The following is a 25,350-nucleotide window of genomic DNA, read 5'->3' on the forward strand; positions in this document are numbered from 1 at the left end:
AGCAGAGCCGAGTTAAGTAAATAATGCCAACACATGTAATACATCAAGGCGGCCATGTGTGCGTCGCTGTTTATTTATGATGTTTTGCGGTTGGCTGTGGCGGCGTGAAGCTTTAAGAATCTGGGCATTCAATTTGCACGCCCGCCACTCGTTCCTCTTTTCCCATCCATTTCATTTAATTTAAAAGCAAATGAAAAAATAGCAAAAATGGCAAAAATTGCCAGAGCACATAGAAGAAAGTATAATAATATTAAAGCGTTTTTTTGCGACATAGAACTAAGCACTTGTAAATCCCCATGGAGGATGTGCCATCAAGTTAGTCTCAAACACAAACACACACACACGCACACCCGCTGCACTTTTATCCACATGCAAACATGAGTGAGCTTCCACCCCGGCCATGGATATGCATACTCGTATACGTATATATACTTCCTTATGTGTGTGTGTGAGTGTGTGGCCAAACTCATAGGAACTTATGCATAAGTGACATTAAGAAAAAGCTCTTCAAATGCAAGAGAAACACTTTGGCCACCGCCACCGCAGCCGACAAGGAAAATAGGAAAAACCCAAGTAAAAGTTTTCTCAGCTGAAAGCATCACAGGCAAAGAAAAAAAAGAAAAAAAAAACAAGGAAAAAGGGATAGCGAAAAATGCATGGCAGGAAGTGGGAGGAAACCGGCGGGACTCCGGCTGGCATGCAGCAGCCAAATGAACGCAAACTTTCGGCGGCATTAGGGATATGGCAGCGTCTCTGGCGAAGGATATGCAATCATCATGCGGATTTCCATAAGCAGCCAGCGAGCAGCGAGTCGAAGGCAAATAGAAAACCAACAGAGGACACCACCACCAGCTCATGAGCAAACACACACAGCACACTCGAACAAAATCAGTGGCACTTACGATCCAGCTGTAAATAATATATGAAGTCCCTTCACTGTCCGATACCAAAAAGGGCTCTCCTTGCGAAGGACTTGTACGAAACTCTGTGTACTTTGAGGTCACAAATGTTTGCAGTGTAGGAACGCGCACACACTCGCCGCCTTGTAAGCTGCAACTGGCTTAGCTCAATATCCTTTTTGGTGCAACTTTAAACTATTTTCAATGGCATTTCCGACTGCATCTCCGCTTCGTTTTGACTTTGCCATTGCCTCTCCGGCGGAGTCAAATGTTTGTACAGTCTACGGGTTCGCCCCTCCCCTCCCATTGGGAATCTCCTTTAAGTGGGTTTGAGCATGGAAAAATTGATAAGTTGCCGGGGATGTACGGTGTGCGTGCTTATTGACATATCTAACTCCAGTGCGCCATGACTTTTGCGTTGAAAAGTGCGATGAAAATGTTTAAAGTTTGCCTTCTGCAAAAGCAGGAGACATGAGTAAAGGCCACCGCAGATCCTGCAGATCCTGCAAAGTTTTGAAAATTGTTTTCTGCGGCTACACCATTCAACTCTTGGCCATGCAACGAATGTGAAACGGTCATGGCAACAGATATTTATAATTAGAGAAACTTTTTGCAGCTAGCACAAAGCGTGCTCCTGGCGTGGTTTATGGCAGCACCATATCTGAATAATAGGGATTGTTACGGATTAGTTGCTTTGAGGCTTCAACTTTGCATCGACTCAGTAATCCCATTTTAACTGTGGCCAGAAGACAAACCTTTTAACGTTTGCCATATGCAATTCGTAGCGCAGTTGGCCACAGCCCTCGGCCCAAGAGGTGGGTACACAAAAAAAGGCTGGCTAAAATCACTCTTGTTGGCCAAGAAAAAAGGTCCTGGTACCGAGCAGTGTCAGCTGGCAGCAAACGCAAGTATGCAAAAATAGCAGCGGGACACGCATCCTGCCGAAAAAGGGCAGCAGTTGCTCTTTTCCCAATCGCCAATTGGCAGTAGTTAGCGGCAGTCAGACACATGCACTTTGCGAAAAAAATACACTTGAAAAAATACACGCGAAAAAATACACGCGAAAATATACACTTACAGCTAAAGAAATCAAAAGTACTGGCATGACAGCAGAGTGAAGAAAACTCCATTAAGCTTATACAATTTGCTTGAATTTGCTTGAAGAATCCACTTAACCCAACCAGTTTTTCTCTCAGTGCGAGCACCCACACACGCAAAATCACAGCGAGCAATACCAACGCACTTGTCGCCGTTTATTGATTCAATCATTGGAAATGTGTGTTAAGGTTTTTAAAGCAGTCTCTCTATTTGCTTGAAGTTTTTTGCAGGACACCCCCCAGCTGGGCACCATCACTACCCTCACCCTTAACCCTTAACCGGCCACCCTGTGCCCATTGGACCCTCGCCGCCCTTTTCCGCTTTCCGGCGAGTTGCCTTTTTGCTGTGTTTGTTTTCTGTTTGCATTTTTTTGTTTGTTTCGAGCTCTGCAGCAACTCAACTGTCGACTGTTTGCTTTGCGTTGCTTTAACGCTATTTTCGCTCAGTTTTATTTTGTTTTGCCTTGTTTTGTTGCGTTGAGCACTTTTGTACAGTGTGTTGTTGCTGGCTGACCCACCAACACACCAACACACCCACACACCATTTTCCCAACAGTCGTTGATTTTCCCCATTTTTTGTCGTCTATTTTTTTTTTGGGCCGTAAATTTATGCTAACAGCTCTCCATTGAAAATGCATAAATTTATGTGTTTACACTATGTGCAGGCATTTGCTTTGCGGGTGCGGATGTGCGGAAGTGCGGATGTGCAAAGAGCGGGGATGCCGGGCACATGTGTTTACTTAGCACTTTTTATGGCCTGGCCAAGCCGGAAACCCTGGCCAGCCCGCAGTCCATGTTTTATTTACCTACAGTTTGTTTTATTTAGACCGAACTGTTTTTATTTTCGGCTAAGCCCTCTTTTGCCCCGGGATAACTATGCGAAATTTTATAAATTATTATTTGCATAAATTGCCGTATTTGCCAGCGCAAATGAGACCAAAGTCAAACAGAAGTTCGCACGCACAGCTCATAAAACTTAGCTCAAGACTAAACGATTTTGCCTGCCGATCGGCGATGGGAGGTCCGTTCAAAAATTCCATCAACGCCCCAAATGACTTTATGCAAAAGTTTGGACCGGGCATAAAAAACAAAGGCACCGAAAGCCGAGGAGCCGTGGAGCCGAGAAGCCGGAATGCCAAACGAGCAAAACAATGCGGACATGGCGGTAAAGGGTTAAGGAAAAGGACTCACACGTTTGCTTTACACAGTAAGAAAACCAAAAATGCATAACGGTTATTTAATCTCTTTTTGAAACGACAGCAATATTGCCAAAAATCCAACCGTTGGTTACTACAGTTTGTATCATAAATGCAAAAATAGTCAATTAATGGTGGACCGCACATTTATGCTCGGTGTATATTTGGATCCAGTTTGTGGCCAATACATTAAAATCGTGCCAAACTCAGAAGAACTGAAAAGTGTGAGGACAAAGTCTGGGCCGGGCACATAAATGCGAAATAAAAACCATTTGAATGGCAGGCGACACTCAAAATCGATACGAACCGAACTACAGGATGGCACTGCTACTGGCTTCGAAGGATGTGCTTCGAAGGATGTGAACCTTTGGACGCTGGACATTGCAAAAGTACGAAAATGTAAATGGGCCTTGGTTCTCGGGCTCGAAGTGCTTCTGTGTGTTTATTTGGTATATGGGGCTGCAGCAGTAAAATAGATGGGCATTTAAGATGAGCCAACTTCCCGTTCGGCCCTCCGATTCTCAGTCTCAGTCTCTTAATCCACACTTGCGGTCATCAGATCAGTTGGCCAATTCATTGCAAAGTCATTTGAAAAGCGTTTTCCTTTTATTTCCCTTGGGCGGTACACTTTGTTTAGTTGCGAGCTTAAGGTCTTTAAAAATGTTTCTGAATATGAAAATGGTTTATAAACATCTTGGTAGATGGGAAACTAGAAAGTTGTATCAACGTTTTTTAACCCCTTTTGAATATAATTTAAATTTGTTAAAATATTTTTAAAATCGCTACCACCTTGTCCGCTGCTGTGGCACTCGTTCTTGAAACAGTTCACGTCCTTGGCGCCGGGTAATGGAGGACCTCAGTCGAGTGGTCGCCTCCTTTTCGGCGTTAATGAAAAATGCATGAAATTTAAATTGCGCCAAAGTGTTGACCAGTGGCTGGACCCACACCTTTGCCACCATTGAAATCCACTTTGCTCGGATGCGATGTGGGCATGAGCAATTTGTTACACCGTGCAACAAGCGAATGGTCCGCAGACACTTTTATTACACGGCGCCAACAAAACAAGAAGAAGGCGAAAAAAATCGACAGACAAAAAGCGACAAATGCGATGACAAACAATACGAGCAACAAGAAAAACAATGACGCCGCTGTCAATTGTCTGAATTTTGAAAACCGAAAGCAAGAAAATAAAGGCAACGAAATGAAAACACTGAAAATCGGAGACTGTGAAAAAAACTGAACCTCATTTTCTATGCCACTGCCACTGTCGCTGCCGCTGCCAAATGTCAAATGTCGAATTGAGCAAAGAAATGTAAACTTTTCATTTGCCGCCACCAACAGGAAACAAAACGAGGCACAAAAGAAATTGCAGTGTAAAAAATGGACAGTCAAAAATGTTACCAATCAAATGAAATGTAATCAAACGGAATGAACAGGACAGCGGGCAGACATCAAATCAAGCAGCGATTTTTATGTTTCAATCGAATGATAAGTGTGCTATTATTAGGACAAAGATACGCATTTCTGTTTTAATGTACAGACATTTGAATAGTCTATTATTATTAACATATATTTAAAACGCAAATAGAAGCTGAAGACAGCAATTTGGTTTTGTGTTTTGTACAAACAGTAGAAATTGCAATAATGATACAAAACCTGAATTTTCTTAGCAGCCAACAACACTGAATTTTCCAATACAACACAAATATTCCGACACGCTTTCCTTAAACATTTTATCGCATCCTCCACTTTGTACCCAATTCAAGTGGAATTTATTGAGAGTCTTTAAGCACGGGCACTCCACACCAACACCAGGGCGGATGGCAATTCAAATGGCTCACACAGACACGAGCACATAGCAGCTATGGCCAAAGCTACTCAATTGTAATGGCCGCTGGCATAAAATAAAGCTCACAACGAGCAGCGCCCACAAACGGCCACGCCCACAAGGCCAACCAACACCTTTTTTATGCGTTTTCATTTGCGAAAGCGTAGGAAATATCTTGCCCACGGGGCGTATTAAAATCAATTCATTTAATTTTGATCAAAGCGAAATAAATCTTTGCGCTTTTTGCTTAATTTCCTTCGCTTTTCGAGATGGGAAAACTCGCAGGGAAAATCCACAACAACGTCAGTGAGTAATTCGGTTTCAGTCTGTATTGGTGTGTAGCGTGGGTGTGGGTGTGTGTGTGCTGTAAAACGCAAAGTAAGACAAAAAGCACGGGTAAGAGAGAGAAATACCGTAAGCGAAATGAGAAATCATTAGTAAGTAAAAAGCTTGTCAATGTGTGTGTAAGTACACACACACACACACACACACAGACGAAGCGAAGATAAAGACACACATAAAAGGAAAGCGGCGTGTAAAAGTTTCTCCAGTTCCCTGTACTTTCCTTATCAATGCCAGCGACGGCAACTGAATTAATTTTTCAATTCGCCAAACGAATTCATTGACTTTTTGTGTTCGCCACCCATGCACCCACACACCCACACACCCGCACAACCATCTCCTTGCACACACCCACACACTGACACTCACACACACACATTTACCAGCGCAGTCAAAGATTCTGATGCAGACTCCACGTTTCTGCTGGGGTATTAAAATCCTTTAAACAGATTTCATTTCGAACGCTTTGCGGTCGATAAATGCATTTCACTTTGGTGGTTTTTTACCCACACAAACTCTCTCCCGTCCACACAAACACAAACACACACACACACACACATTACGTGCTTATCCTTACGTTTCTGTGTGTGTTTCATTTGGCGTTGCATACTTTTCGGCTGCTGCTATCCTCTTCGGTTTTTCCGCCTTCGCAACTGACTCCTTTCAATGATTTGCTGGCAAATTACTTTGAGGTGTTGCCTGCTGTCTCTCGCCTCACTTTGCCACCTTGCCCGAACCTTGCTGCTGTACAAAAATTGCCAAATTCATTTCCAAAACAAACATTTAGTATGTGTGTTTGTCCGTATGCGGGTGTGTGTGAGTGTGTATGTGTATGTTGACTGCAAGTGTTGCCAACCAATTTAAAAGTTTTGCTGTCGCCGTTGCCTGAGCGAAAGTAAAGCGCGCTCGCCGTTGTTGTTGCATCATTTGGGGGCAAGGAAAAACAGCCAAGTGCAGGCGGATCACAGATGGAGATAATACACCGGAATACAGTGGAAATGATGTTGGCAAATCACATTACCAATTAAATCTGGCCAAGGATATAATTTCAGTGTCCTTGCTGGCAACTGAGACTAAGCAGTGGCAAGTAAAATAATTGTTTTATATTATTTATAGCATAAGCTACTTTTAGAACCAACATCCTTTCATTAAGGCATTAAATTGAAATAAAACACCAAACTAGAAACTTCTATGAACTGAATTGCAGCTGAATTTAAGGTGAGTTGTTCAGCATATGGACCATCCATTACGGGTAGCTGCCACTGTAGTTGAACCTCCATTAGGAGGTGGCTGCCGTTGTGATGCTGCGGATGGGACTCCGCCCACAGCCAACTACTGTGGCACTTGTTGGCTTGGCTGCTGCTGCTGCTGCTGTTGCAGTTGCGACACTTGGGAAACTCGCAGTCGCTGTTTGTTTTTGCAACAGCGGCATGTAGGTGTAACCCACCCCTTGTGTGTGTGTGTGTGTGTGTGTAAGTGCTGCTCGAAAGTTCATGCACCGTGTGGCAGTGCAGCTGTGTGGGTGTGCACACTGTGTGTCCTTAGTGCATATATAAATTTATATGCATGTGCCTGTTACGCTCTGCTCCTTTCGGTTTGCCGGCAGTTTGGCCGACTCTCTCGCATTTGAATTGGAAATTCAGCGGCGTGCTTAATTTTCAATTTGCAATCATTTGGCCTGGTAATCAATGTTTGCTTTGTCGGTTGCGGTTGTCGACTTTTTCTAGTCCTCTGCTAATTAGTAACTAAGTGTGGCTCATCACAAAGTCAATTGTCCCTCTTGCCTTCTCCCAATTGGTTTATTTTGATTGAATAACTACAGGAGAACCCATACAGAAACCCAACTGCATTGCAATTTAAAAATTAGGGTTTTACACTTTGAACTAGTAATACAACTGAGAATACTAAAAATATCTGAAGAAAACAAACAGAAACGAAGCAGGTTTAAATAGCTACGCTTATTGAAAACACTTTCATTCACAGTAATTATTTCTACCTATTGAAAAATGTCTATTTGCAAGGGAAAATGATCTAGATTTCAATTAGTGAACACTTGGCTTTGTCGCTGTGCTGCCATCGACTCTTTTCATATGCCCGCTAATTAGTGGATAAGTGTGGATCATCGCAAAGTCAATTGTCCTGGAAATGACTCTCCATCTATATTTTTCTTTTTTGTGCCGGTTAAGAACTAGCGAATTTGCTCCACTTTCGCACTCATTTCCCAGGGTGTTTTCCCCCCCACGATTTTCCGGACTTCTAGTAAGCCTGGCCGCATTAAGCCAACTTACACAATGCCCGGAACCGGCGGACTCTTCACTTTCGCCCCGGCTTCTATTTATGTGCCCATGCCCGCCAGTTGGTGTTGTTTTGTCTTGTCTAGTAATTTTCTCACACTTTGCAGCCGCTCATCAACGCTCCGGCGGCCAAAGGGAAAGGCAAACTTCGCAGACTCAAGTGTGGAAATTTTCACTTTTTTGCCATAATTAAATTCATTTTCAAGTTGCTCTTGCTGCCTAGCTGCCTAGCTGCCTTTCTGCCGGCTTTCGACTCAACGAGATGCCACACCGACGCACACTCAACTTTTCACTATTTTTAGTCGTCCTAGTCGTCGCAGTAGACATTTTCCATTTTTCATTACAGCCCAAAGTCAGGATGCCTGGCAAAGGCCGCCTGGCCGCCTGGCCGCTTTTCCTCGTTTCATTTTCATGCAGCTTCCTGTGCCGTTGTTTCCGGTTTTATGCCTGCCAGTGTCTATTTGTGTATAGTTTTTGCCATTAGCAACCGTCGTTGGTTTGAGGGACTTAGGGGCTGCAGATGGCAATGGGAATGGGAATGGGAATGGTAGAGCCAACAAATTGGAGAATAGTCCCAGTTGCTGTCTCTATCGCCGCTGCCTTTGTTTCCAAGTTTCGGCTTAAGTTGTTTTTAAGTTGTAAATCTCTACGGGCATGCAATTTCCCTTGCCTGCCCGCCCGAGCTGTATCAAATTTTTCATTTGTGGTTAAAAATATGAAAATTGTAACTGATATTTATTCTTGTAATGCCTACGCTTGACATTTTTCAGCCCAGAGGGTTGGTGTCCACAATAATTCATCTCTGAAATGCGTGTTCGAGTTTTGTTATTTTTCGGATTACGTGTGCGAATTTGGCCCCTTGGAATTTTACTCATTTAAAACTGTGGCCGAAAGTGATACGTGTGCTCAATTGGTATTTTTGAAATCTACCTCCTTGACTTTCTGACTTGACTGTCTGGGCCACGTTTAATTGAATGTGTTGCCAGTATGATTTTGGCCATCTGACGCATACGAAATTTCTATAAATATGAAATACGTTATCGTGCCCAGATATCGATCGCCTGAAGTGTTTTTTGGCTTGAATTGTAATTGCTCAGACATTTCTCTGAATACGTAAGCTGTTGTTATTTCTCAAGAGGTTCTTGTTAACTGAGGATTTTGCTTGAGGTTTTTGCTGCACTTGAACTCTTGTTGATTTTAAAGTCTCGGATTTTATTATTATTTTTAGTTTGTATACTCTAATTTATTGCATTTTTAGATAAATGCACAAATTTGACAAATAGAACACATTTTAGCACAAACAGCATTTTATTGCGATACAACTAATAGGATAAATTATTTTTTTGCCATGGACGTGTTTGAATGATTTGCTAACTTTTTAAGCCCGCACAAATCCTTGACTGAAAATGAAATGCAATTATATCGCAAAATAAAACTCTTTCAATTAAATCCCAACTGAAAGCCAATCTGAATATGTTTAGAATTGCAAATGACTATGCTGATGGTTTTTTTTTTAAATGAAACTAATACTTGATTTATTGGTCTTTACATGGTATTAAACGGTTGCTATTTAACAGAGTTTTTATTTAAGGAATTTAAATAAATAAGGCAAAAAAATTTGTTCATGTTTATAGACTTTTCTAGATAAGACTACATTCCTTAGTTTGATTATTTTGTTTCTGCCCACTTTTTTAGGGGACATTCAATTAAGAATTAATATTGCATCTATATTCAGCAGTTTGTTCGATGAATAAAAACGTTTTCCATTGAAAATTTATTACAGTTGTTGATGTGAAAAGCACTCCTCAGAACGAAACGGAGCTCGTTGTCTGCCGCATTCGAAACACGTCTCAGGGGCAAAATGCAGCGACATTTCGCAATTTATGCAACACCTTTTTGCCGGTGGAAATGGCGCCGAAACCGAAATCGAAATCGAAACCAAGAACAAGAACAGGACCAGAACCAGGACCAGAACCAGAACCGAAACCGAAACAAGGCAAGGACATTCACCCCGGGAAACTCGCTTTTGCACTCACCTGGCTTGGAGTTGCTGCCCACGAGCTGCTGCTGCTGCTGTTGCTGTTGCTGTTGCGACATTTGCTGCTGCTGTTGCTGCTGCGAGTGCTGCTGCTGGCCATTGTGCTGCAAATGAGCAGCTGTCACCGCCGACTGCTGCTGCTGCTGTTGCTGCTGCTGCTGCTGGGCGGCTGCTGCGGCCGCTGCAGCGGGATGGATGGCCAGCAGCTTCGTTTCCGGCGGCTTGTGCGGACCCATTGTGATCTGCGGGGCACCCATGGCTATGGTCGGTGCTGGCATCATCAGGGTCGACATGGTCAGCATAATTTGCGAGTGAATTTTGGTCGCTTGGACTCGATGTGGACGCGAAGTGTGTTGGTGTTTTTGGTGTTTTTGGTGTATTTGGGGATGCAGTTGCTCTGGCTTTGTCTTTGTCTTTATTGATTCGCTGCTGACCCCTCCGCAGGATGTGAACTCGGTGCCAAAGGTCGTGCGTTAGCCTTTGTCGCCAGCTTTCTCTGGCTCTCGCCGCTGCTTTCTATGTGTGCGGAGTGCAAACTTATGAAATATGCTCTCGCCTCGCTTTGCCTCTATGTATTTTCACTTTTCGTGCTGGCTGGTTACTCTATTTATGTACTACACATACATATGCTACATATATATATAGATATATATATTGACATAAGTATGGGGGGGGGGGCATGTGGAAAATGTGTAAGTATATATATTTTTTTTCGCCTTTCTTTTATGTTTCGCTTATGTGTTTGTTCAACCGGAAATACACGAACTCAAGCGCACTTGGCTTGTAATATCGTTTCAGGGATTTCCTTCGCCTTCTGCCTGCCAGTAATCGCAAATTATTCTTTCTTTTCTGTTGTGTCTGCTGGCAGCGGAAATTATAAATATTCCTGTCATGCGAGTAGTACTACCGAGTTCTCTGCCTGCCAGACGTCTTCTGTTTTAATATCAATGTCTGGTATGTAAAATGTCAGGCCAAAAAAAATACAACAAAGATATGGAAAAAAATAATGAAAATATGTGGAGAAAACAACAGGGGAAAATGCCAAACGGAAAAGTGAAGCCCTGCTCAGACGGCTCAAAGTCGCAGGGAAAGTTTCAAGCAGCTGGCTGCAATGGCAATTATTATTTTGCCGGCAGCTTCTGAGTTTTTGTCGCGCGCGAATTTGCTGGCGACTTTCGAAGTCAGTGACTCCCAAGTGCGTGATAAATATCGTATTTAGGTTTAGGTGATCTTTTGGCAAAATTAAAAAGTTCAAGTCCCAGGCCCAGAATAATTTGCCACTACTAGGCAAGGCGAGTTGTGAAGTCTATGTTTCGAACTACGCACGAACCAGGCAGACGTGATCAATCGCACACACAGGATATAATTTACAGGATATACAAAGCGTTCGGTATACGTTCGTACTAGACCGCTGGGCGACGCTTTTCTTACTGAACGCCAGGAGCACACGCATTGGCCAAAATTCGGAGGCGCTGCTGCCACTGCAACGACGGCAGAAAGGCTGCCGATTTTCCTGCTGCCGATTTTCCCGCTGCCGCTGCTGCTAGGAAAATCGCTGTCGCCGCTGCCGATGCCGCTGCTGCTTCAGCTGCCTCTGCCGCCGATGACGACGACGGGATGCGTTTCCCTACATTTCTCTTCGGCGGCGTGGAGCTCGGTTAAACGGCGGCACGAAGCTGGCTGCCATCGCTGCCATCGTTCATGAAATATTCACGAATGGCTCGCTCTCACTCGCGCCGCCTGCTCCTTGCTGAATCCTTGCTCTCCTGGCCCTCTCTCCGTCCCTCTCGCCATACCAACTGGCTCGTTTCCTTGCTCCGGGCGCCATTCACAAGTCGCAAGCCTCGTCCTTTCAGGTCCTTTCGGCTCCCGTCGCCACAGAGCGCAGAATCCGAGCAGCCGAGAGCTCTGGCTTTTCGAAAGCGCCAGCCACATTTGAAATTGACTGGGAAGGCTTTTTTGTGATTTATAATTTAAATCATAATATGTAACAAATATTTCTATATAATCTAAATAGAATATAAATATCTACATTTAAAACTGCAGTTTTCAATTTAATCAGAGCATTTTTATAGACTTTAAATGTCACTTATTGCTCTAAAAAAGGAACCTTAGAAATGTCCTTTTGCCGCCTTTCATCGAAAATACCAGTATTTTTATGGCACGGCACTGAAAACTGTTATACGCTTGATGGCTAAGGCAAATGTTAATAACATCCAGCAGATGCCAATGTTTTTCAATCTTTTCACAGCATTATCCATCCTTTTGTCCAAATTGCTCCAATATATTATCATATAAAACTAGTAGAACACTAGCTAACTAGTCATAAAGATCTACAGCTTTTGAGTGATTGTGATAAGTGTCAGTCAGAGCCAAATGCCAAATATTGTGAAGAGGGTCAGATGAAAGCAACTTCCTTTAAACAGTGAAGTTCTTCATTCAGTATCCTTTATATGAAATGTAGTATTGTATGAACTGTAAACCATGAATCGCATGCGAAGTTCAGCTTCACCTGCTGCCGTTGCTTTGCGTTAATTGTAGTCCTGGAACGAAATCCAAGCAGGACAGCAAAAAGGATGCAATTTAAGGTGCATCTCCCTATTATTGCACTCTTTCCACCTCGTTATTACTCCACTTTTTTTTTTTTTGTTATTAACATACTTGCTGGTGTCGACGGCAGTGACAGAGACAGCGACCGAAAGGACGACGGTACTCACAGAGGTAATGTTGCAAAGAGCAGTGCTCGAAAAAGTGTCTGGGCTGGGGGAGAAGCCATCAGCGAAATGGGGAAATGTGGGGAAAATACATAATTACATGTAATTTACCATGCGACATTATCATTGTTCTGCTGGTATTTAGCATAGAATCAACGTCGCAAGGCTCAGACGTCGAGTGTCCATGGAATAGCTCATGTGGCGGACAACGGGAGGGTCCTGAATGCGCTGTCCCTGCTCCCTAACTCACTTGTATGTACTTGGAAAAAGAATATAACTTGGTTTTTAATTAATCATTTCAGCGGATAAATAGTAGTAGTTTAAAATATTCAAGTCAAAGAAAAAATCGGTTTGGTTTGATTATAGAAAACTTTTTAACTACCAAACATGATAATATATCGCCTTACAATTTCTTCAAGTGCATATTGCATGTGCTTAAATGCAACAAAAAACAGCAGCAACTTCACGTTATAACAAAAGTGAAGTAAACAATAAGAAGAGGCCGTTAGAGCGATGCAAAAGACGAGTTTCTTTCTTTTTGGCCCACTCTTTCTGCATGTCCTTCTGCCGCTCTCACCGATTCTATGCACTTGTGTGTGTGTGTGTGACAATTGCCCTTTGAATTTTTAAATCCCTTTAAATGAAAACAACAACTGGAATCCCCCCGCCTTTTGGCCTTTTGTTCTTCGAGTTGCGCTTGTTAGGTAAATCAGCGCCAGTTTGCATGAGTGTGTGTTGGTTAGTGAGTGTACGAGTGTGCGTGTGTGCGATTGTGTGAATGAGTGAGCCTTTGCAGCAAAAACAGCGAGAAAACAACAACAATATCATCGTGCGGAAAGTTATAACGTGCTTAAGCGTCTTTAGCTGAAATGAGGCTAAAAATATTTGCTTATAATGAAGTGCAGGGGTGTGTGAGTGTAAATGTGACCTGTGACCATGCACAAGTACACCCATACAATTGTATGTTTGCTTGTTTGTCATTGTGTGTGTGCCTGTGTGTGTGTGGCGACATAACAATAGCGCATCGGGTACTATTGTTGTTGTTTCACTAGAGGAGGGGCCTTTGCACCCCTCCCTTCCTTACAAGCACAAAATTAAGGCATTGTTAAAGCCAATTAGGGTATTTAGTCGAGAGTCCCGGCGCGAAGGCAGTGTGGACACAACACGGCGTATGCGTGATATTTCATGGCGGATGACAGCTGCCAAGGATAATGGCGCGAAGCTGAAGGGGAAAACTTCACAGGGATTTTCTTGACAATTATGAAAAGGGCAGATGCATTTCGGGCATGCATGTGGGAAAATGTGCAGACGAATAACTACAACTTGAGTGCACAGCGAGAACTTGATCCATATTTACTTTATTGTACTTTTCAAGTGTATCGATTTATTTAATAAAATTAAATACTTATTGCAAATTACAAGATGAGTAAAATTATGTATCGTCCTTTAAGCAATTAGGCCTCGCTCAAAATATAGTTTCTGAGAGGATTTTCATTCACGGACAAAAGCTCTTAAGTCTTTAAAACCAAAGTTTTACCATAAGTGCAAATTAATAGGGTTCGAGCCAAATCAAACTAAGCCACAACAAACATGCTACTTCTTGACACAACCAATTGCCTCGGCTGAAGCCAAATAGCCCGCCGGCAGATCCTTGAAGGACAATGGGATAGACAGAAAAGGAAAAGGGAAAGGGACAGCCAACACGAGCTAGCAAACTGAGGAGTGGGATGATGGGCCAAGGTTGATGGAGAATTCGCTGGTGATGCTTTTGGGGCCCCAAAACAACTAAGCACCTTTTGCCGAAAGACTTGCCACACTGATGGCTCAGCAAGGAATTTGCAATTTGGGGTGCCGGCACCCTTAAACTGCCACTAAATAAATACACGTTCGCATGCTCAAGACGACGATGAACCCAAAATAAGTGAATTATTTATGCGGGCCCTATTCCGGTCTTAGGTGCCACCTAATGGGGGTCACACTTGGAGATTTAAATTTTTAAATAGGTGTGTCAGATAATGAAAATAAGTACCCGACGGGGGAGTTTTAGCTGGCAAAAAGTACAAGCGTTTTTTGGGGCGCTGCCGTGTGTCACAGTTTAGTATTTTTGAAGGCTCCCATTTTCCCGACCGACTGATGTGGACATGGCTTGAAGGCCATCGCCGTTGTGCCGTTTAACTTGGCTAACGATAATTTGTTTGGCAACTGGCGGCGCTGGCTGGCGCTGCGTAATGAATTTTTATGCCCCTTTAATGTACTTTACGCAGATATGAAATTATGTGACCAAAGCAACTCCAGCAAATCCACAACTCGGCCCGCCCTTCAGTTGAGCCCCGCAGTTGGAGCGCCTAGTTGGACCGCCTGCCATGTTAATTATTAATATTTTTTAATTAAAATGTGCACTAGCCACGAAAACACAAACACGCCTGTTAGGCAAACACGAACGGGTGCTAAAGTGTTCACAGAAAGCAAGTCAAACACAAATAAAATCCCACACACTGCCATAAAGAGAAATAAAGAATAAGCAAGCACTAAATCAACACACACACACACACACACAACTTTTGGTGAGGCAAAAAAAATTTTGGAATTTTAAAATGGAGCGAGTGCCAGCTCGTCAGTCTGCGGTCTGCCAGATAAATCTCCAGTGGGTCTGGGGCCTTGGTCTGGGTATGAAACTGGTTTTGAATCTCGGTCTGAAACTGAATCGGTTGAGGAAAATGCCCGCATGAATTATCGCATTCAAATATAAAGTCCTCTGGCCAAGAACGAGCCGTATTCGCCGGCTTAATGTAGCGCGAAATAACTGGAATATTTCAAATGTGAAACTGTAGCAAATCGTGGTGTTCATATATCCAGCCTGTCCCATTATGCATGACCAAATTATGACTGCCAATAATCAAGGGCGAAGGCGCGAACATTTACAGTCAGTTCCGCTGGCAAAAGAGTTACGCACCCTTCGTGCGATTATACATATATAATTTTTATTTTGAGCTGAGTTAGTGGGGCCATTAAAGTGAAATGGTATCTATAAGTCACGTTCTGGGCACTGATTTGAATACGAGCTGTGTGGCAAAGTGTATATAATGGGTATTGAGCTGTCCCAAGTGCTTGACAAATGCAAGTGTATTTTGTTCATAATAAAACCACAATGAGTTTTAAGGAAACAAAAATTGCAAGAGATTTGACCACTGCTGAGCTGTCACTGTGCGTGTCAAAGTGTCGGAAGCACGTACAGTGCATTTTAACCAGTTTTAAATATATATAATTGACATTTTAACTTGACACTTTACACCTTAAATATATGGTATTTAAATAAATAGTTGAATTACCTTGCTAGCCTGCAGAATAATACCTACGACCATTAGTTTACAAGTATCTGTGCGTTATTTGATATTTTTTGTGGCAGCTTCAATTGCAGCTTCTTGTGGCAATTTTCGGTTTCAACGGCTTTCGCAGTAATTGTCACCGGACTATTACCACCACCCTGGGCCACAGCCACCGATGGCATTTCCAACCGGAAGCGCGTCCCATCGATTTGTCTCTGTCGCTGTCCTTCACTGGCTGCTCTTCCGTTCTGAGCTGGCACAATTTAGTGTTTAAGTAATATTTTGTTACTTCGGTGAGAGAGAGTTACACTGGCTGGCTGCACATAACTGGGTAATTTATATTGGCCATTTCGCTTTGAGTCGCACACACTCACGGTCGCAAAGTGCTTCTGCGACAAAGTAAATTGTAAAATGTCACCCATAAAGCGTAAATTGTAACAAAAAGCACTCGAGGCCACGCAGTGATTTAAATTTTGTCGTCTGTAGGCTCTGGCTGTAAAGTTATGTGTATCTGCGGCGTTGTACCCCGAACGCCGAAAAGCACATCCCCTTTTCCCAATTTTCCCCTGCATCCGCATCCTTTCGTCCTGCAGTTCCAGGACGACGCAGCTGGCAAGGCCTTTCGTCCTTTTGGTTTTCGGTCGGGACACTGGCACTTGGCAGCACTGGCGACAAGTTTTTTGGCCCGATGCGAGCGCACACACAGTGTCCACAATTTACACAATTCATAATTCATGCGCAAATACTGCTCATACAATATATGGATCGTCGGGCGATTTCAGCATTTCGCAGTCGCAGCTGCAGCTGTAAACTTTAATTATATCTGGAAATGTATCTGTATCTATGCGTGTGCGTTTTAATTGAGTTTTGGTATGCAAAACACTGGGCCAAAGTGACAAATTGATTATCAATTCGCATGTTTTATGAACACGGATGGAGGGCTTTATGTAAAAAAATAAATATATTGTATGTATGACTGGGTATGTGATGAATTTAAAGTGCACATAATCGTGAGCTCAGAGAAATAATTTCAATATGCGATACCGTTTGCCTGTGCTGGTGAATTAAAAGCGGAAACAATTCATTTCACGCACTATTGAGCCTGAGAACAAACCATTTTTCTTCGCCGCAATTTGAGCAAATATTAATTTTTGCCCGCTCTTATTCATGAACCTGTCCGCCAAGTCTGGGAATTTTCCTCTCCTTCGAAACTCCGTCTGTGACTGTGGCGGCAGAGTTTTCCCGCTGGTCGTTCGTTGCTCGCTTTTCGTTTGGCGAGGTCCAAAAGGACGACGACGACAATCAATTTTTCTTCATCACAAAATTGCATTCTTCAAACAGATGGAGGAAATGGAGGAATGGCGGGGAAGAACACAAAAATTCGCACTTTATTCATTTCCGTCCGACATCAAATGCTTTCCATCTGCCGACGAGGCCAACGATCTCTCTCCACTCTTGATTCTCTGGACTCAGTACGGTGGACTGTGGATTGCCGACTCCGTATTTTCGTATTTCCGCATTTTGTATTCATTAATCAACTTTCAAATCTTTCCACAACAAAGAAGAGGCTGGAGTTCTGGGCGAAATCCTCGCCGTATCCTCCCAACCCTGGTGGCACTTTGCACTAATTTGCGGCTGCATCTCCCGACAGTCGCAACAAGCAGCGACAAGCTGTCCACTCGGCAGCAGGCTTTTTGAAACTCGCACCACCCAACCACCCAACCACCGGATAACCCAACCACCGGGGAACCCACCCATTGGCCCACCCACCTGCACGGCTTGTTTGTATCATTTACGCGCCGTGCATCGAATCGAGTCGCGGCTCACACGGCATATGCGTGCTGGCCCATCACTCAATGGCAGCTGCAGAGTCGCAGTTAGCGGGCGTCAGTTTTCATTTGCGTCAATTGTTTGCAACTGGTTAAGGATTCAGGATGTCAGCTGGAGAGAAATGCGGATGCACGCCGTCTTGCAGAGGCAAAAATGTGTGTTTACAAGTCTGCAACATTCATGTATTGATGTCATTGTAATCATAGGATAATATTGGGTATTATAAATATTCATTTGATTGTTTTCCTTTAGATTATTTTATCAACAGTTATGTAACTTATTTCTTATATAATTTTCTTGCCGTGCTGCCCTTTGAACATCTTTGGATGCTTGAGCATATTACGTTGCTTGTCTTCCAGTGGCAGGCAGCAGTCATTAACAACCGGAGATGAGTTTGGTTTAATGCGGTTGCCGTTTACAAATGGAATTTTTTAGTGGCCCAACAGCCTGACAGTCGACGAACGAAACGCCGAGTCAAAACGCCAGGCGGCGCAAGGATGTGCAGGATGACTGAAGGATGCAGGATTTGGCAACGGAAGTCACTTTTGCGGGAGTGCGTGAGCACTGAATTTGTGCATTTCTGGAAATTTAATGCCGAGGGCCAATGAAAACTCGACTCAGTCAGTCATCAACAACGGCATCGTCATTATCAGCAAAACGAAAAGTGCGCCCAGACTTGGCATATTTACTCTTAGAATATTCCATCTGCCGGTCTGCCAAACGGTCAAGGTGCAGCTGCAATTGCATAGAGTGGTGTGGAAAACGTGAGGAAACATGGAAAATTCGCCCCTAATACTGCCCGGTCATTTTTCCATGCGCATTTGGGCGAGCATTTAATCCATCTCCATCAAAACGAATCTGAATCTCTGAATCATTTTATTTGCCCGGCAAGAACAAGTGCTATTGCAGTTGATAAAGCTGCTTATAATTGTGAGTGTGTCTGTGTGTTTTTCAGGGGTTTTCCACCAGGGGGCTTATCATATCCTGCTTTTATTTGGATGTAAGTTACTTGCTCGGCTCCGGTCTGCTGATCAGCAATGCAAATGCCTGAAAATCGATCTAAAATGAAAGCTGAAAATCAAAAATCTCTGCATTAATGAGCTGCCAGAAAGGGGGCTTATGTTTTGGCTGGCTGCTACATTTTTCGGCTTCATTTCCAAAACCCTTAAAAAGTTGTTTTTACATATTCTTTTTAATCAATCAAGCCCTCAAGATGTGCTAAAGAAAAACAGAAAGTAAATATGTGTGTAATAATCACAATGAAAAAACAACCTTAAAATTACAAACCATTTTATACCTTTCATTGTTTTTAAATAGTTTAAACAGCTTGTTTTTGTGGCTTTCGTTTGATGAAATCGTGGCCGGAAATCTTTGCAGCTCATAAAGTCGTGTATGTGTCAAGTCGCCAAACCGAAAAACTAATTAAAAACCTTCAGGATTCTGGTCCTTTATGCATTTCTAAAGTGGATGGCAATCTGCACTTCTGGACTTGACTGGTCCGCTGGGTAAACTTTTCATTAGCCACATTTGGGTGGAAAAGTTTCGGTCCGAATCTTTTACACTTGCATGCCAAGCATCGTCGCCTACTTATGCGCAATTTTTCGACAACTATTTATGCAGTGAAAACTTTATGTTTGCCACCCCTCCCCTCTCCCCCCAGCAACGCCCACCCATTGCCACCATGGCCACGCCCCCTCATTCACTTGGCTTCGAGTCCGAGTCAGAGTGCTCAACTATTTATGTTAGAACTGCAAAGCGTAGAGCCGAAACCAATGAAATTTCCTGGAAATACTTGGGACAACGGGCAAAGTGCAGCCTATACACGGCGAAAAAAATGTGGATACATTTCAGGATTATTTTGTAAAAAATCTGTTTATATACTTGCTCGATCCTTGCTCTATGTGCACTTGATTATTTGCTTTAGTTACTACAAAACTAAACTCTTACTACATTAATTATTAACTGACAAGCCTTTCTCGCCGTGTATGCACTGCCAGTGGGCGTGGGGCGTGGCCAGGTTATACACTTTGACTTTACTTAGTTGGCTTTTACCTTGCCGGTGATTTTAGCCAGCTGCCTGGAAAGTGGCGAGCAGTCAGGCAGCATATTTTTCTTAGCCACTCGGCCCGTTCTTATGATTTGGCGTGGGCGTGTGGTGCTGGTGGTGCGGGTGGTGCAGGGTGGTGCAGGGTGGTGTAAGTGGATCAGGTGAGTGGGTGGAGGCATGAAATCCTCGTGTATGCGCATACATTAGAAGCGTTAAGCTTCAGAAGCGGCGTGTTTGCACAAGTGCTGGTAACTAAACGCCCTGCAAAGTTTTGCGACTTGCTGAGTTTATGGGCAGAGTCAATGGTCAATTTGTTTGAGATTTGAGATTCGAGAATTTGTGCTGCCCCAGGGTCTTGGCCTAATTAAAATTGCATTAAAGCCCTGCCCCGGCCATGTGTCCTTTAAAGGGGACGCGCGAGTGGCCTCCGCCCATGTGATCTGCTGCCGAATGCCTGAGAGCCATCTAACCAAGCGAAACGCGGCCCGTGCCCCATACAAATTGCAGTCAACATGGCGCGTAAGTCAACCGGAACTGGCAAACGCCAGCAATGAAATACACATGGGCCGCTTCGAAATTCTCATGAGCTGGCGAGCTGGTTGAGCTGTATGGCATTCGATATAGTAAGAGTATATGTGGTGTGCGGGGTCGTGGAGGCATTAGGCCAGGCAGTGACAAATAAACAGTGACAGGAGGCAAACAAACAGACGAACAATCGACATGGGAACGGGACGAGGAGCAGGACAATGAAGCAGCGGCAGACGAGGACAATTCGTCGTCATCAGGAGCCTCATTTTGGACTTAATATAATACGCAGCGACGCGTCAAGGGACCGAAGATGAGGATGAGAATGTGAATGTAGATGGATGTGACTGACTCTGTGGACTGCGGAGCTGGAAAGGCGTAGAAAATCATTGCAGACATATGAAATATTAAATATGTATGACCGCAAGCTCACACAAAAACATGCAGAAAGTATGGCGTGCACTTAACAAATTCTGTAAAATAAATACTTCACAAACTTTTTGTCTATCTCAAATTTTAGATGATTAAGATGAAAAAAAGATGTAACAATACGATACTTAGGGAATAACAAACAATTTGTTAAATTATAATACTCCTAACCTGAGTTCTTCACTTTTGTCAAACAAAATTCATTTAAAACTAAATTATTCTCATAAGTACTCGAAAGTACGTTTCAAATGACAACTTTGCTGAAGTGTAGCGTGTACACATAAACAATCATTTGGCCCCAAATGTCTGGGGCCGTTGTCTAGTGGAGCAGAGCACCGAGGAAATGGCAGGCTGATGATCCCATTTCCGAGAGGTAAGTGATGCCAGTCAGCTTCGCCTCGGAAAATGTGGATTGGTGGTGGAGGTGGTGCTGTTGGTGGTGGTGGTGGTGGTGGTGGTGACTGTGGGGTTGCGAAACTGAGCAGTCCGAGCTGGGGGAAAATGTGCGGAACGGAACGGTACGGAAAGGAAAACTCACACAGCGACTGAAAAACAACCTTCAATGAGACAAAATCGACTTGTGCATTCGCCGTTGCACGGAGGAGAAAGGCGAATCGAGAATGTAGAAAGGAGAAAGGAGAAAGGCGAAGGAAATAAGGTTACACAGCCAATGCGCTAGTGTGTGTGTGTATGTGTGCGTGAGCAGCCTGCTTCTGGCCCGAGTCCTTTTCATTATAATTTAAGCATGGCAACATGACAACGTGGTTAACTTTTGCTTTTTTTCCACATTTCGTTACTTTGTTGCCGTGATCAGTGACTGTGGGGATTTTGATGCTGCTGCTGCTGCTTTTGCTGCTGTTGCTGCTGCTGCCGCTTCGGGGGAAATGAAATTGCCTCAAAATGTTTGCCACTTTTATTCTCTGCTCCTCCACTTTTTGTGGCCTTTGACGGGTACGTGTGTGGGTGGTTTTGTGTGCAGCTAAGGTTGAAGTATTTAATGAGCTGAAATTCGGAACGTGTGTCCTTGGCATGGATGGATGGCGAACGGCAGAATGGCTGAACGCTAGAACGCTAGAACGGGAAATACGACAAAAATCTGTTACACAAAACGGTGACTTTGGCGAGAGCGTTCTCTAATGAGGAGTACTCAAAAGATGCGATTACGTTGCGATTCAATGGCGAATTTTTCAAGGCATTTTTCACTCACAATAATGGCAATTAAATGGCTCAATCACGCAACATGACTGTCCAACGGCAAACATGTTAATTAAATGCCTGCCGCGGCCCAAATTTGCATACAATCAAATTTAAGAAGCGAACAAGAAAATCCATTTTTACCATTTCCCCGAACATTTCTCAATGGGTGACATGTGCGCGCCATTTGTATGCGGAAAACAAACACAGATGCACTGAGAAAAGTGCCTATTCATAAGTATATCAATACTTATATATTATAATTATTAATTAATGTAATAAGGAAGCTCTTTCCAGGTTCTACGATTGACAAACTAGAGCTATAAAACTATGAGAATAAGCAGAAAGTGAGACTCTTTGTTAAAGAACATTATATAATTAGTCATGGGTATTTTCCCGAGTGCTTAAACAATCACTTTCTTATACACGCGTACGGCATTATTATTTATTTTTATGCTTTACAATATTTATGCTCTTTGTCAGTGACCGGCATACGAAACAACTCCGATGGACAACGCATTTAATTAATGAAGAAACCGCCGGCCAACCGCGATCATGGGTGGAGCAAAGGGGTTTTGGGGCTGGGAACGAACTGGATCGGCCTTTTAATAAAGCTGAGTAAATAGATGGTCAGAGAAGCGGATTGGAACGCTGGGAGGCCAGGCATTAAGCCTTTGACATGCGCCAATCGTAAATCTTGGCCAACATATCTGAGCAATGTTTGTCCAATGTCCAGAGTGTCCAGTGAGTCCAGTGTGTCCAGTGTGTCCAGAGGGGGTTAAGGCTGAATCCAGGACTCCTAGCACGCATGGCCAAAAAGACAAAAAAGAGGCAAATACAAAAAAATGGCCGACGGCGTCGCTTTGTCCGCTCAAACGCTCGAGAGCCAAAAGAACGAACCAGCAGCATTGACAAGGCCGCCTATGCAAATATTTAGTAAATGAATCAGCGCTTTGCGACTGTTATCATTTATGTCCCCCAGAATTTCCAGCTTGGCCGGAAATTCTCATCCCCGAGGAAACACAAAGCAGTGCGTAGTTACGACTACAATGTACCCGCTTCTTTTGCAATCAGTGTGGGTTAAGGAAGTTAATTACTTGTGGAAAATGTTACGGAAGTCAATGAATTCATTTGGTTATTGCTTACTTAAAGACACTGTTTCATTTAATTTTATATATTTTTGTTAGTAACTTCTTTGATCCTTTAGACGAATGCCACATACTCAAACTTATCGACATTGCAGGGTATCCAAAGCGGGTGACAGGCGACAGCGAATTTGTCAATTTGTAGCAATGACTGTAAACAGACTGGCCCAAAGAGAGGAGGATAGGAGCACGAGGTTGTGGAAGGATATGGAAGGATATGGGGGGCAGAGAGTGACCCCTGCACATGCGGGCCTGAATTTATGGCCCAGCTCATGACGCACTTGTCCAGCCAAAAGTCCGGGAAAGGGTAAAAGGGACATCGGGTGGGATTGGCCGAAAGTGGAGCTGGTAGATGGTAGCTGGTAGCTGGTAACTGCCAACGGCTATGCATACAAAACGCTGCGGCAATTATCTGAAATGCAAATGCTTTGCTTGGCTCGAATCCGAGGGGAGATGGCCATGGCTAAGCATGTAATGAATTGTCTTTTTGGCCATTCGATAAATTTGCAACTCTATGAAGTTGCCCAGCTGCAGTGGAGCTCAGCTCAGTTCAGCTTGGTTGCTGTTACAGTTTCTGTTTCAGTTTCAGTTGCAGTGCCCAGATTCGGCATCGAAATCCCCAGTCCCTGCAGCGCCGTAAAGTATGCAACGTTTTATGGGCGAAAAAGGAAGGGCCTGGGAATCGGGGCTTGAATCGGGGGGCGTAATTAAAAATCATAAGAAATGGAATACAAACAGAAATAAACATGCCATAGCCGAGAGCATAAAAGCAGCTGCAGCTCTCCATCTCTGTAGCTGTACAGCTGTATCTGTATCTGTATCTCTATCTGTATCTGTATCTGCATCTGTAGGTTGTAGATGTAGATGTAGCTGCTCTGTGCTGTGCGAGTGCCATAAAAATATGCCAAAAGGAAAGCGAGCCAAAGCGAAAGAGGAAATAAAAATAAAAGCGCTGAAATAAAATAAATTGCACTCAAAAATCCTTTTTCCGTGCCTGCAACTCATTACAAATTTTATTACAGATACTTGCCCGGCACTCACCCAACAGCAAGGCTGCGGGCCTGCTATTCTGCTATTCTGGTATTCCCGTACCCTGGTCTTCTGGCATTCGGGTGGCTAAAACACACACACTCACACACACTTGTGCTGCCACCCACTAGCAAGATAGAGATACTGCACATAAGCACAGAACTGACATTTAATACAACACTTGATGTCGCTCATTAAGAAGAATTCAGCGCACGAGCGCCGCAGCTTCTGGCTAGCTGAGGCATCCAAAAAAAAAAAAACAAAAAAAAAAATGAGGCAAGTGGAACTTGTTGCCGAATAAGCAGCTGCCATTACGTATACATATGTCTGCCGCTTTGGAGGAAAAACTACACCTAAATTGATTTAGTACTTGAAGAAAACCAGCAATGTAAATCACAATAGTTTCAAGATTAATTTAAAAGTACGCCACGATTTATGCTCAATTGGAACAACTTGGTGTAGCAAAATGTAGTTTTAAAATTATCCTTTATATTATTTCCCATTCAGCCCCAAGTTTTTGGCAGCACACACTGCAGCAGACATAATGAACAGACACTGCCAAAGACAAGACAAGACAACGAACGCAATGCCTGCCGGGCGACAAGTGAAAGCATGTGTGATTGCGCCCCTTTCGCCGCTCGGCAGACAGACGGCAGTTGCACTTGCAGCCAGGACTTTGGGTACTTTCGTACTGGGTACTGGTACTACTGGATGTTGGATGGTGGATGGTGGGCTCTGGTGCGATCCTGGGATTCTTGGCGGCGCAGATTCTCATCCTTCAGCTGGGGAATCTGAGCTACTGCCTATGGCAAGGCGTCGGTTGTCACCTGCCGCCGGCGTCGCCATTCTGCAAAGGATGCCAACATGACGACAACTTGTCTACATTTCGTCTTCTTGTCTGCAGTTGCATTTGCAGTTGCCGGGGATGTACCCAGACATGTGTAGCTGACATGTCCTCATCTACTTACACACACACACACACACACATGTGTGCAAGGGACAACGGTGCGTATGCGCCTCATTTATACATTTCACACACTTTTTCCACTTACTTAGCACATCACGTCGAGATTGAATAAGGTGGAAGGCGTCGGGAAGTGCAAATAAAATGCAAACTTATTTATTCAACTAATTTACAAAGTTTAAGTTAATATTATAATCAAAAATACAAGTTTCAATAAAGAATTATAATGGGAATCAATGGGAATTACTATTAAGTTTTTATTTTGGTTGGCAGTTTGTTTTATGGCTAGCAGTCTGATTTAATGAGCAGATTGTTTTATGACTAACAGTTTGCTTTTAACAGTGGTTTGCTTAAGTTTACAATATGGACTGTCAGTGTTTTATCTCAGTGATCTCGGGCATTTCTTGCTCCGAATGCCAATCGGCGACAAGTAACTACTACACCCGTTTTATT

At 43.5% G+C, this 25,350-nt stretch overlaps 1 protein-coding gene across 4 annotated transcripts in view; it reads right to left on the reverse strand.

Moving 5' to 3' along the window:
• Positions 1-11,172, reverse strand: part of LOC6538188 (nucleolysin TIA-1) — an 86,656-nt gene extending 75,484 nt beyond the window's left edge. Inside the window, exons 1-2 of one of the 4 annotated variants that reach the window (XM_039375357.1) lie at positions 11,025-11,172; positions 9,693-10,323 (exon numbers count right to left, since the gene is read on the reverse strand). In XM_039375357.1, coding sequence (XP_039231291.1) covers positions 9,693-9,996 — 304 coding nt within the window. In that variant the 5' untranslated portion in view covers positions 9,997-10,323; positions 11,025-11,172. Of the gene's footprint in view, positions 1-9,692; positions 10,513-11,024 lie in introns of all 4 variants that reach the window. The other 3 variants (XM_039375358.1, XM_039375359.1, XM_039375360.1) reach the window with 3 other exon arrangements.
• Positions 11,173-25,350: the final 14,178 nt, after the last annotated feature.

Source organism: Drosophila yakuba, chromosome 3R (assembly GCF_016746365.2).
Source record: "Drosophila yakuba strain Tai18E2 chromosome 3R, Prin_Dyak_Tai18E2_2.1, whole genome shotgun sequence".
Taxonomy (NCBI): domain Eukaryota; kingdom Metazoa; phylum Arthropoda; class Insecta; order Diptera; family Drosophilidae; genus Drosophila; species Drosophila yakuba.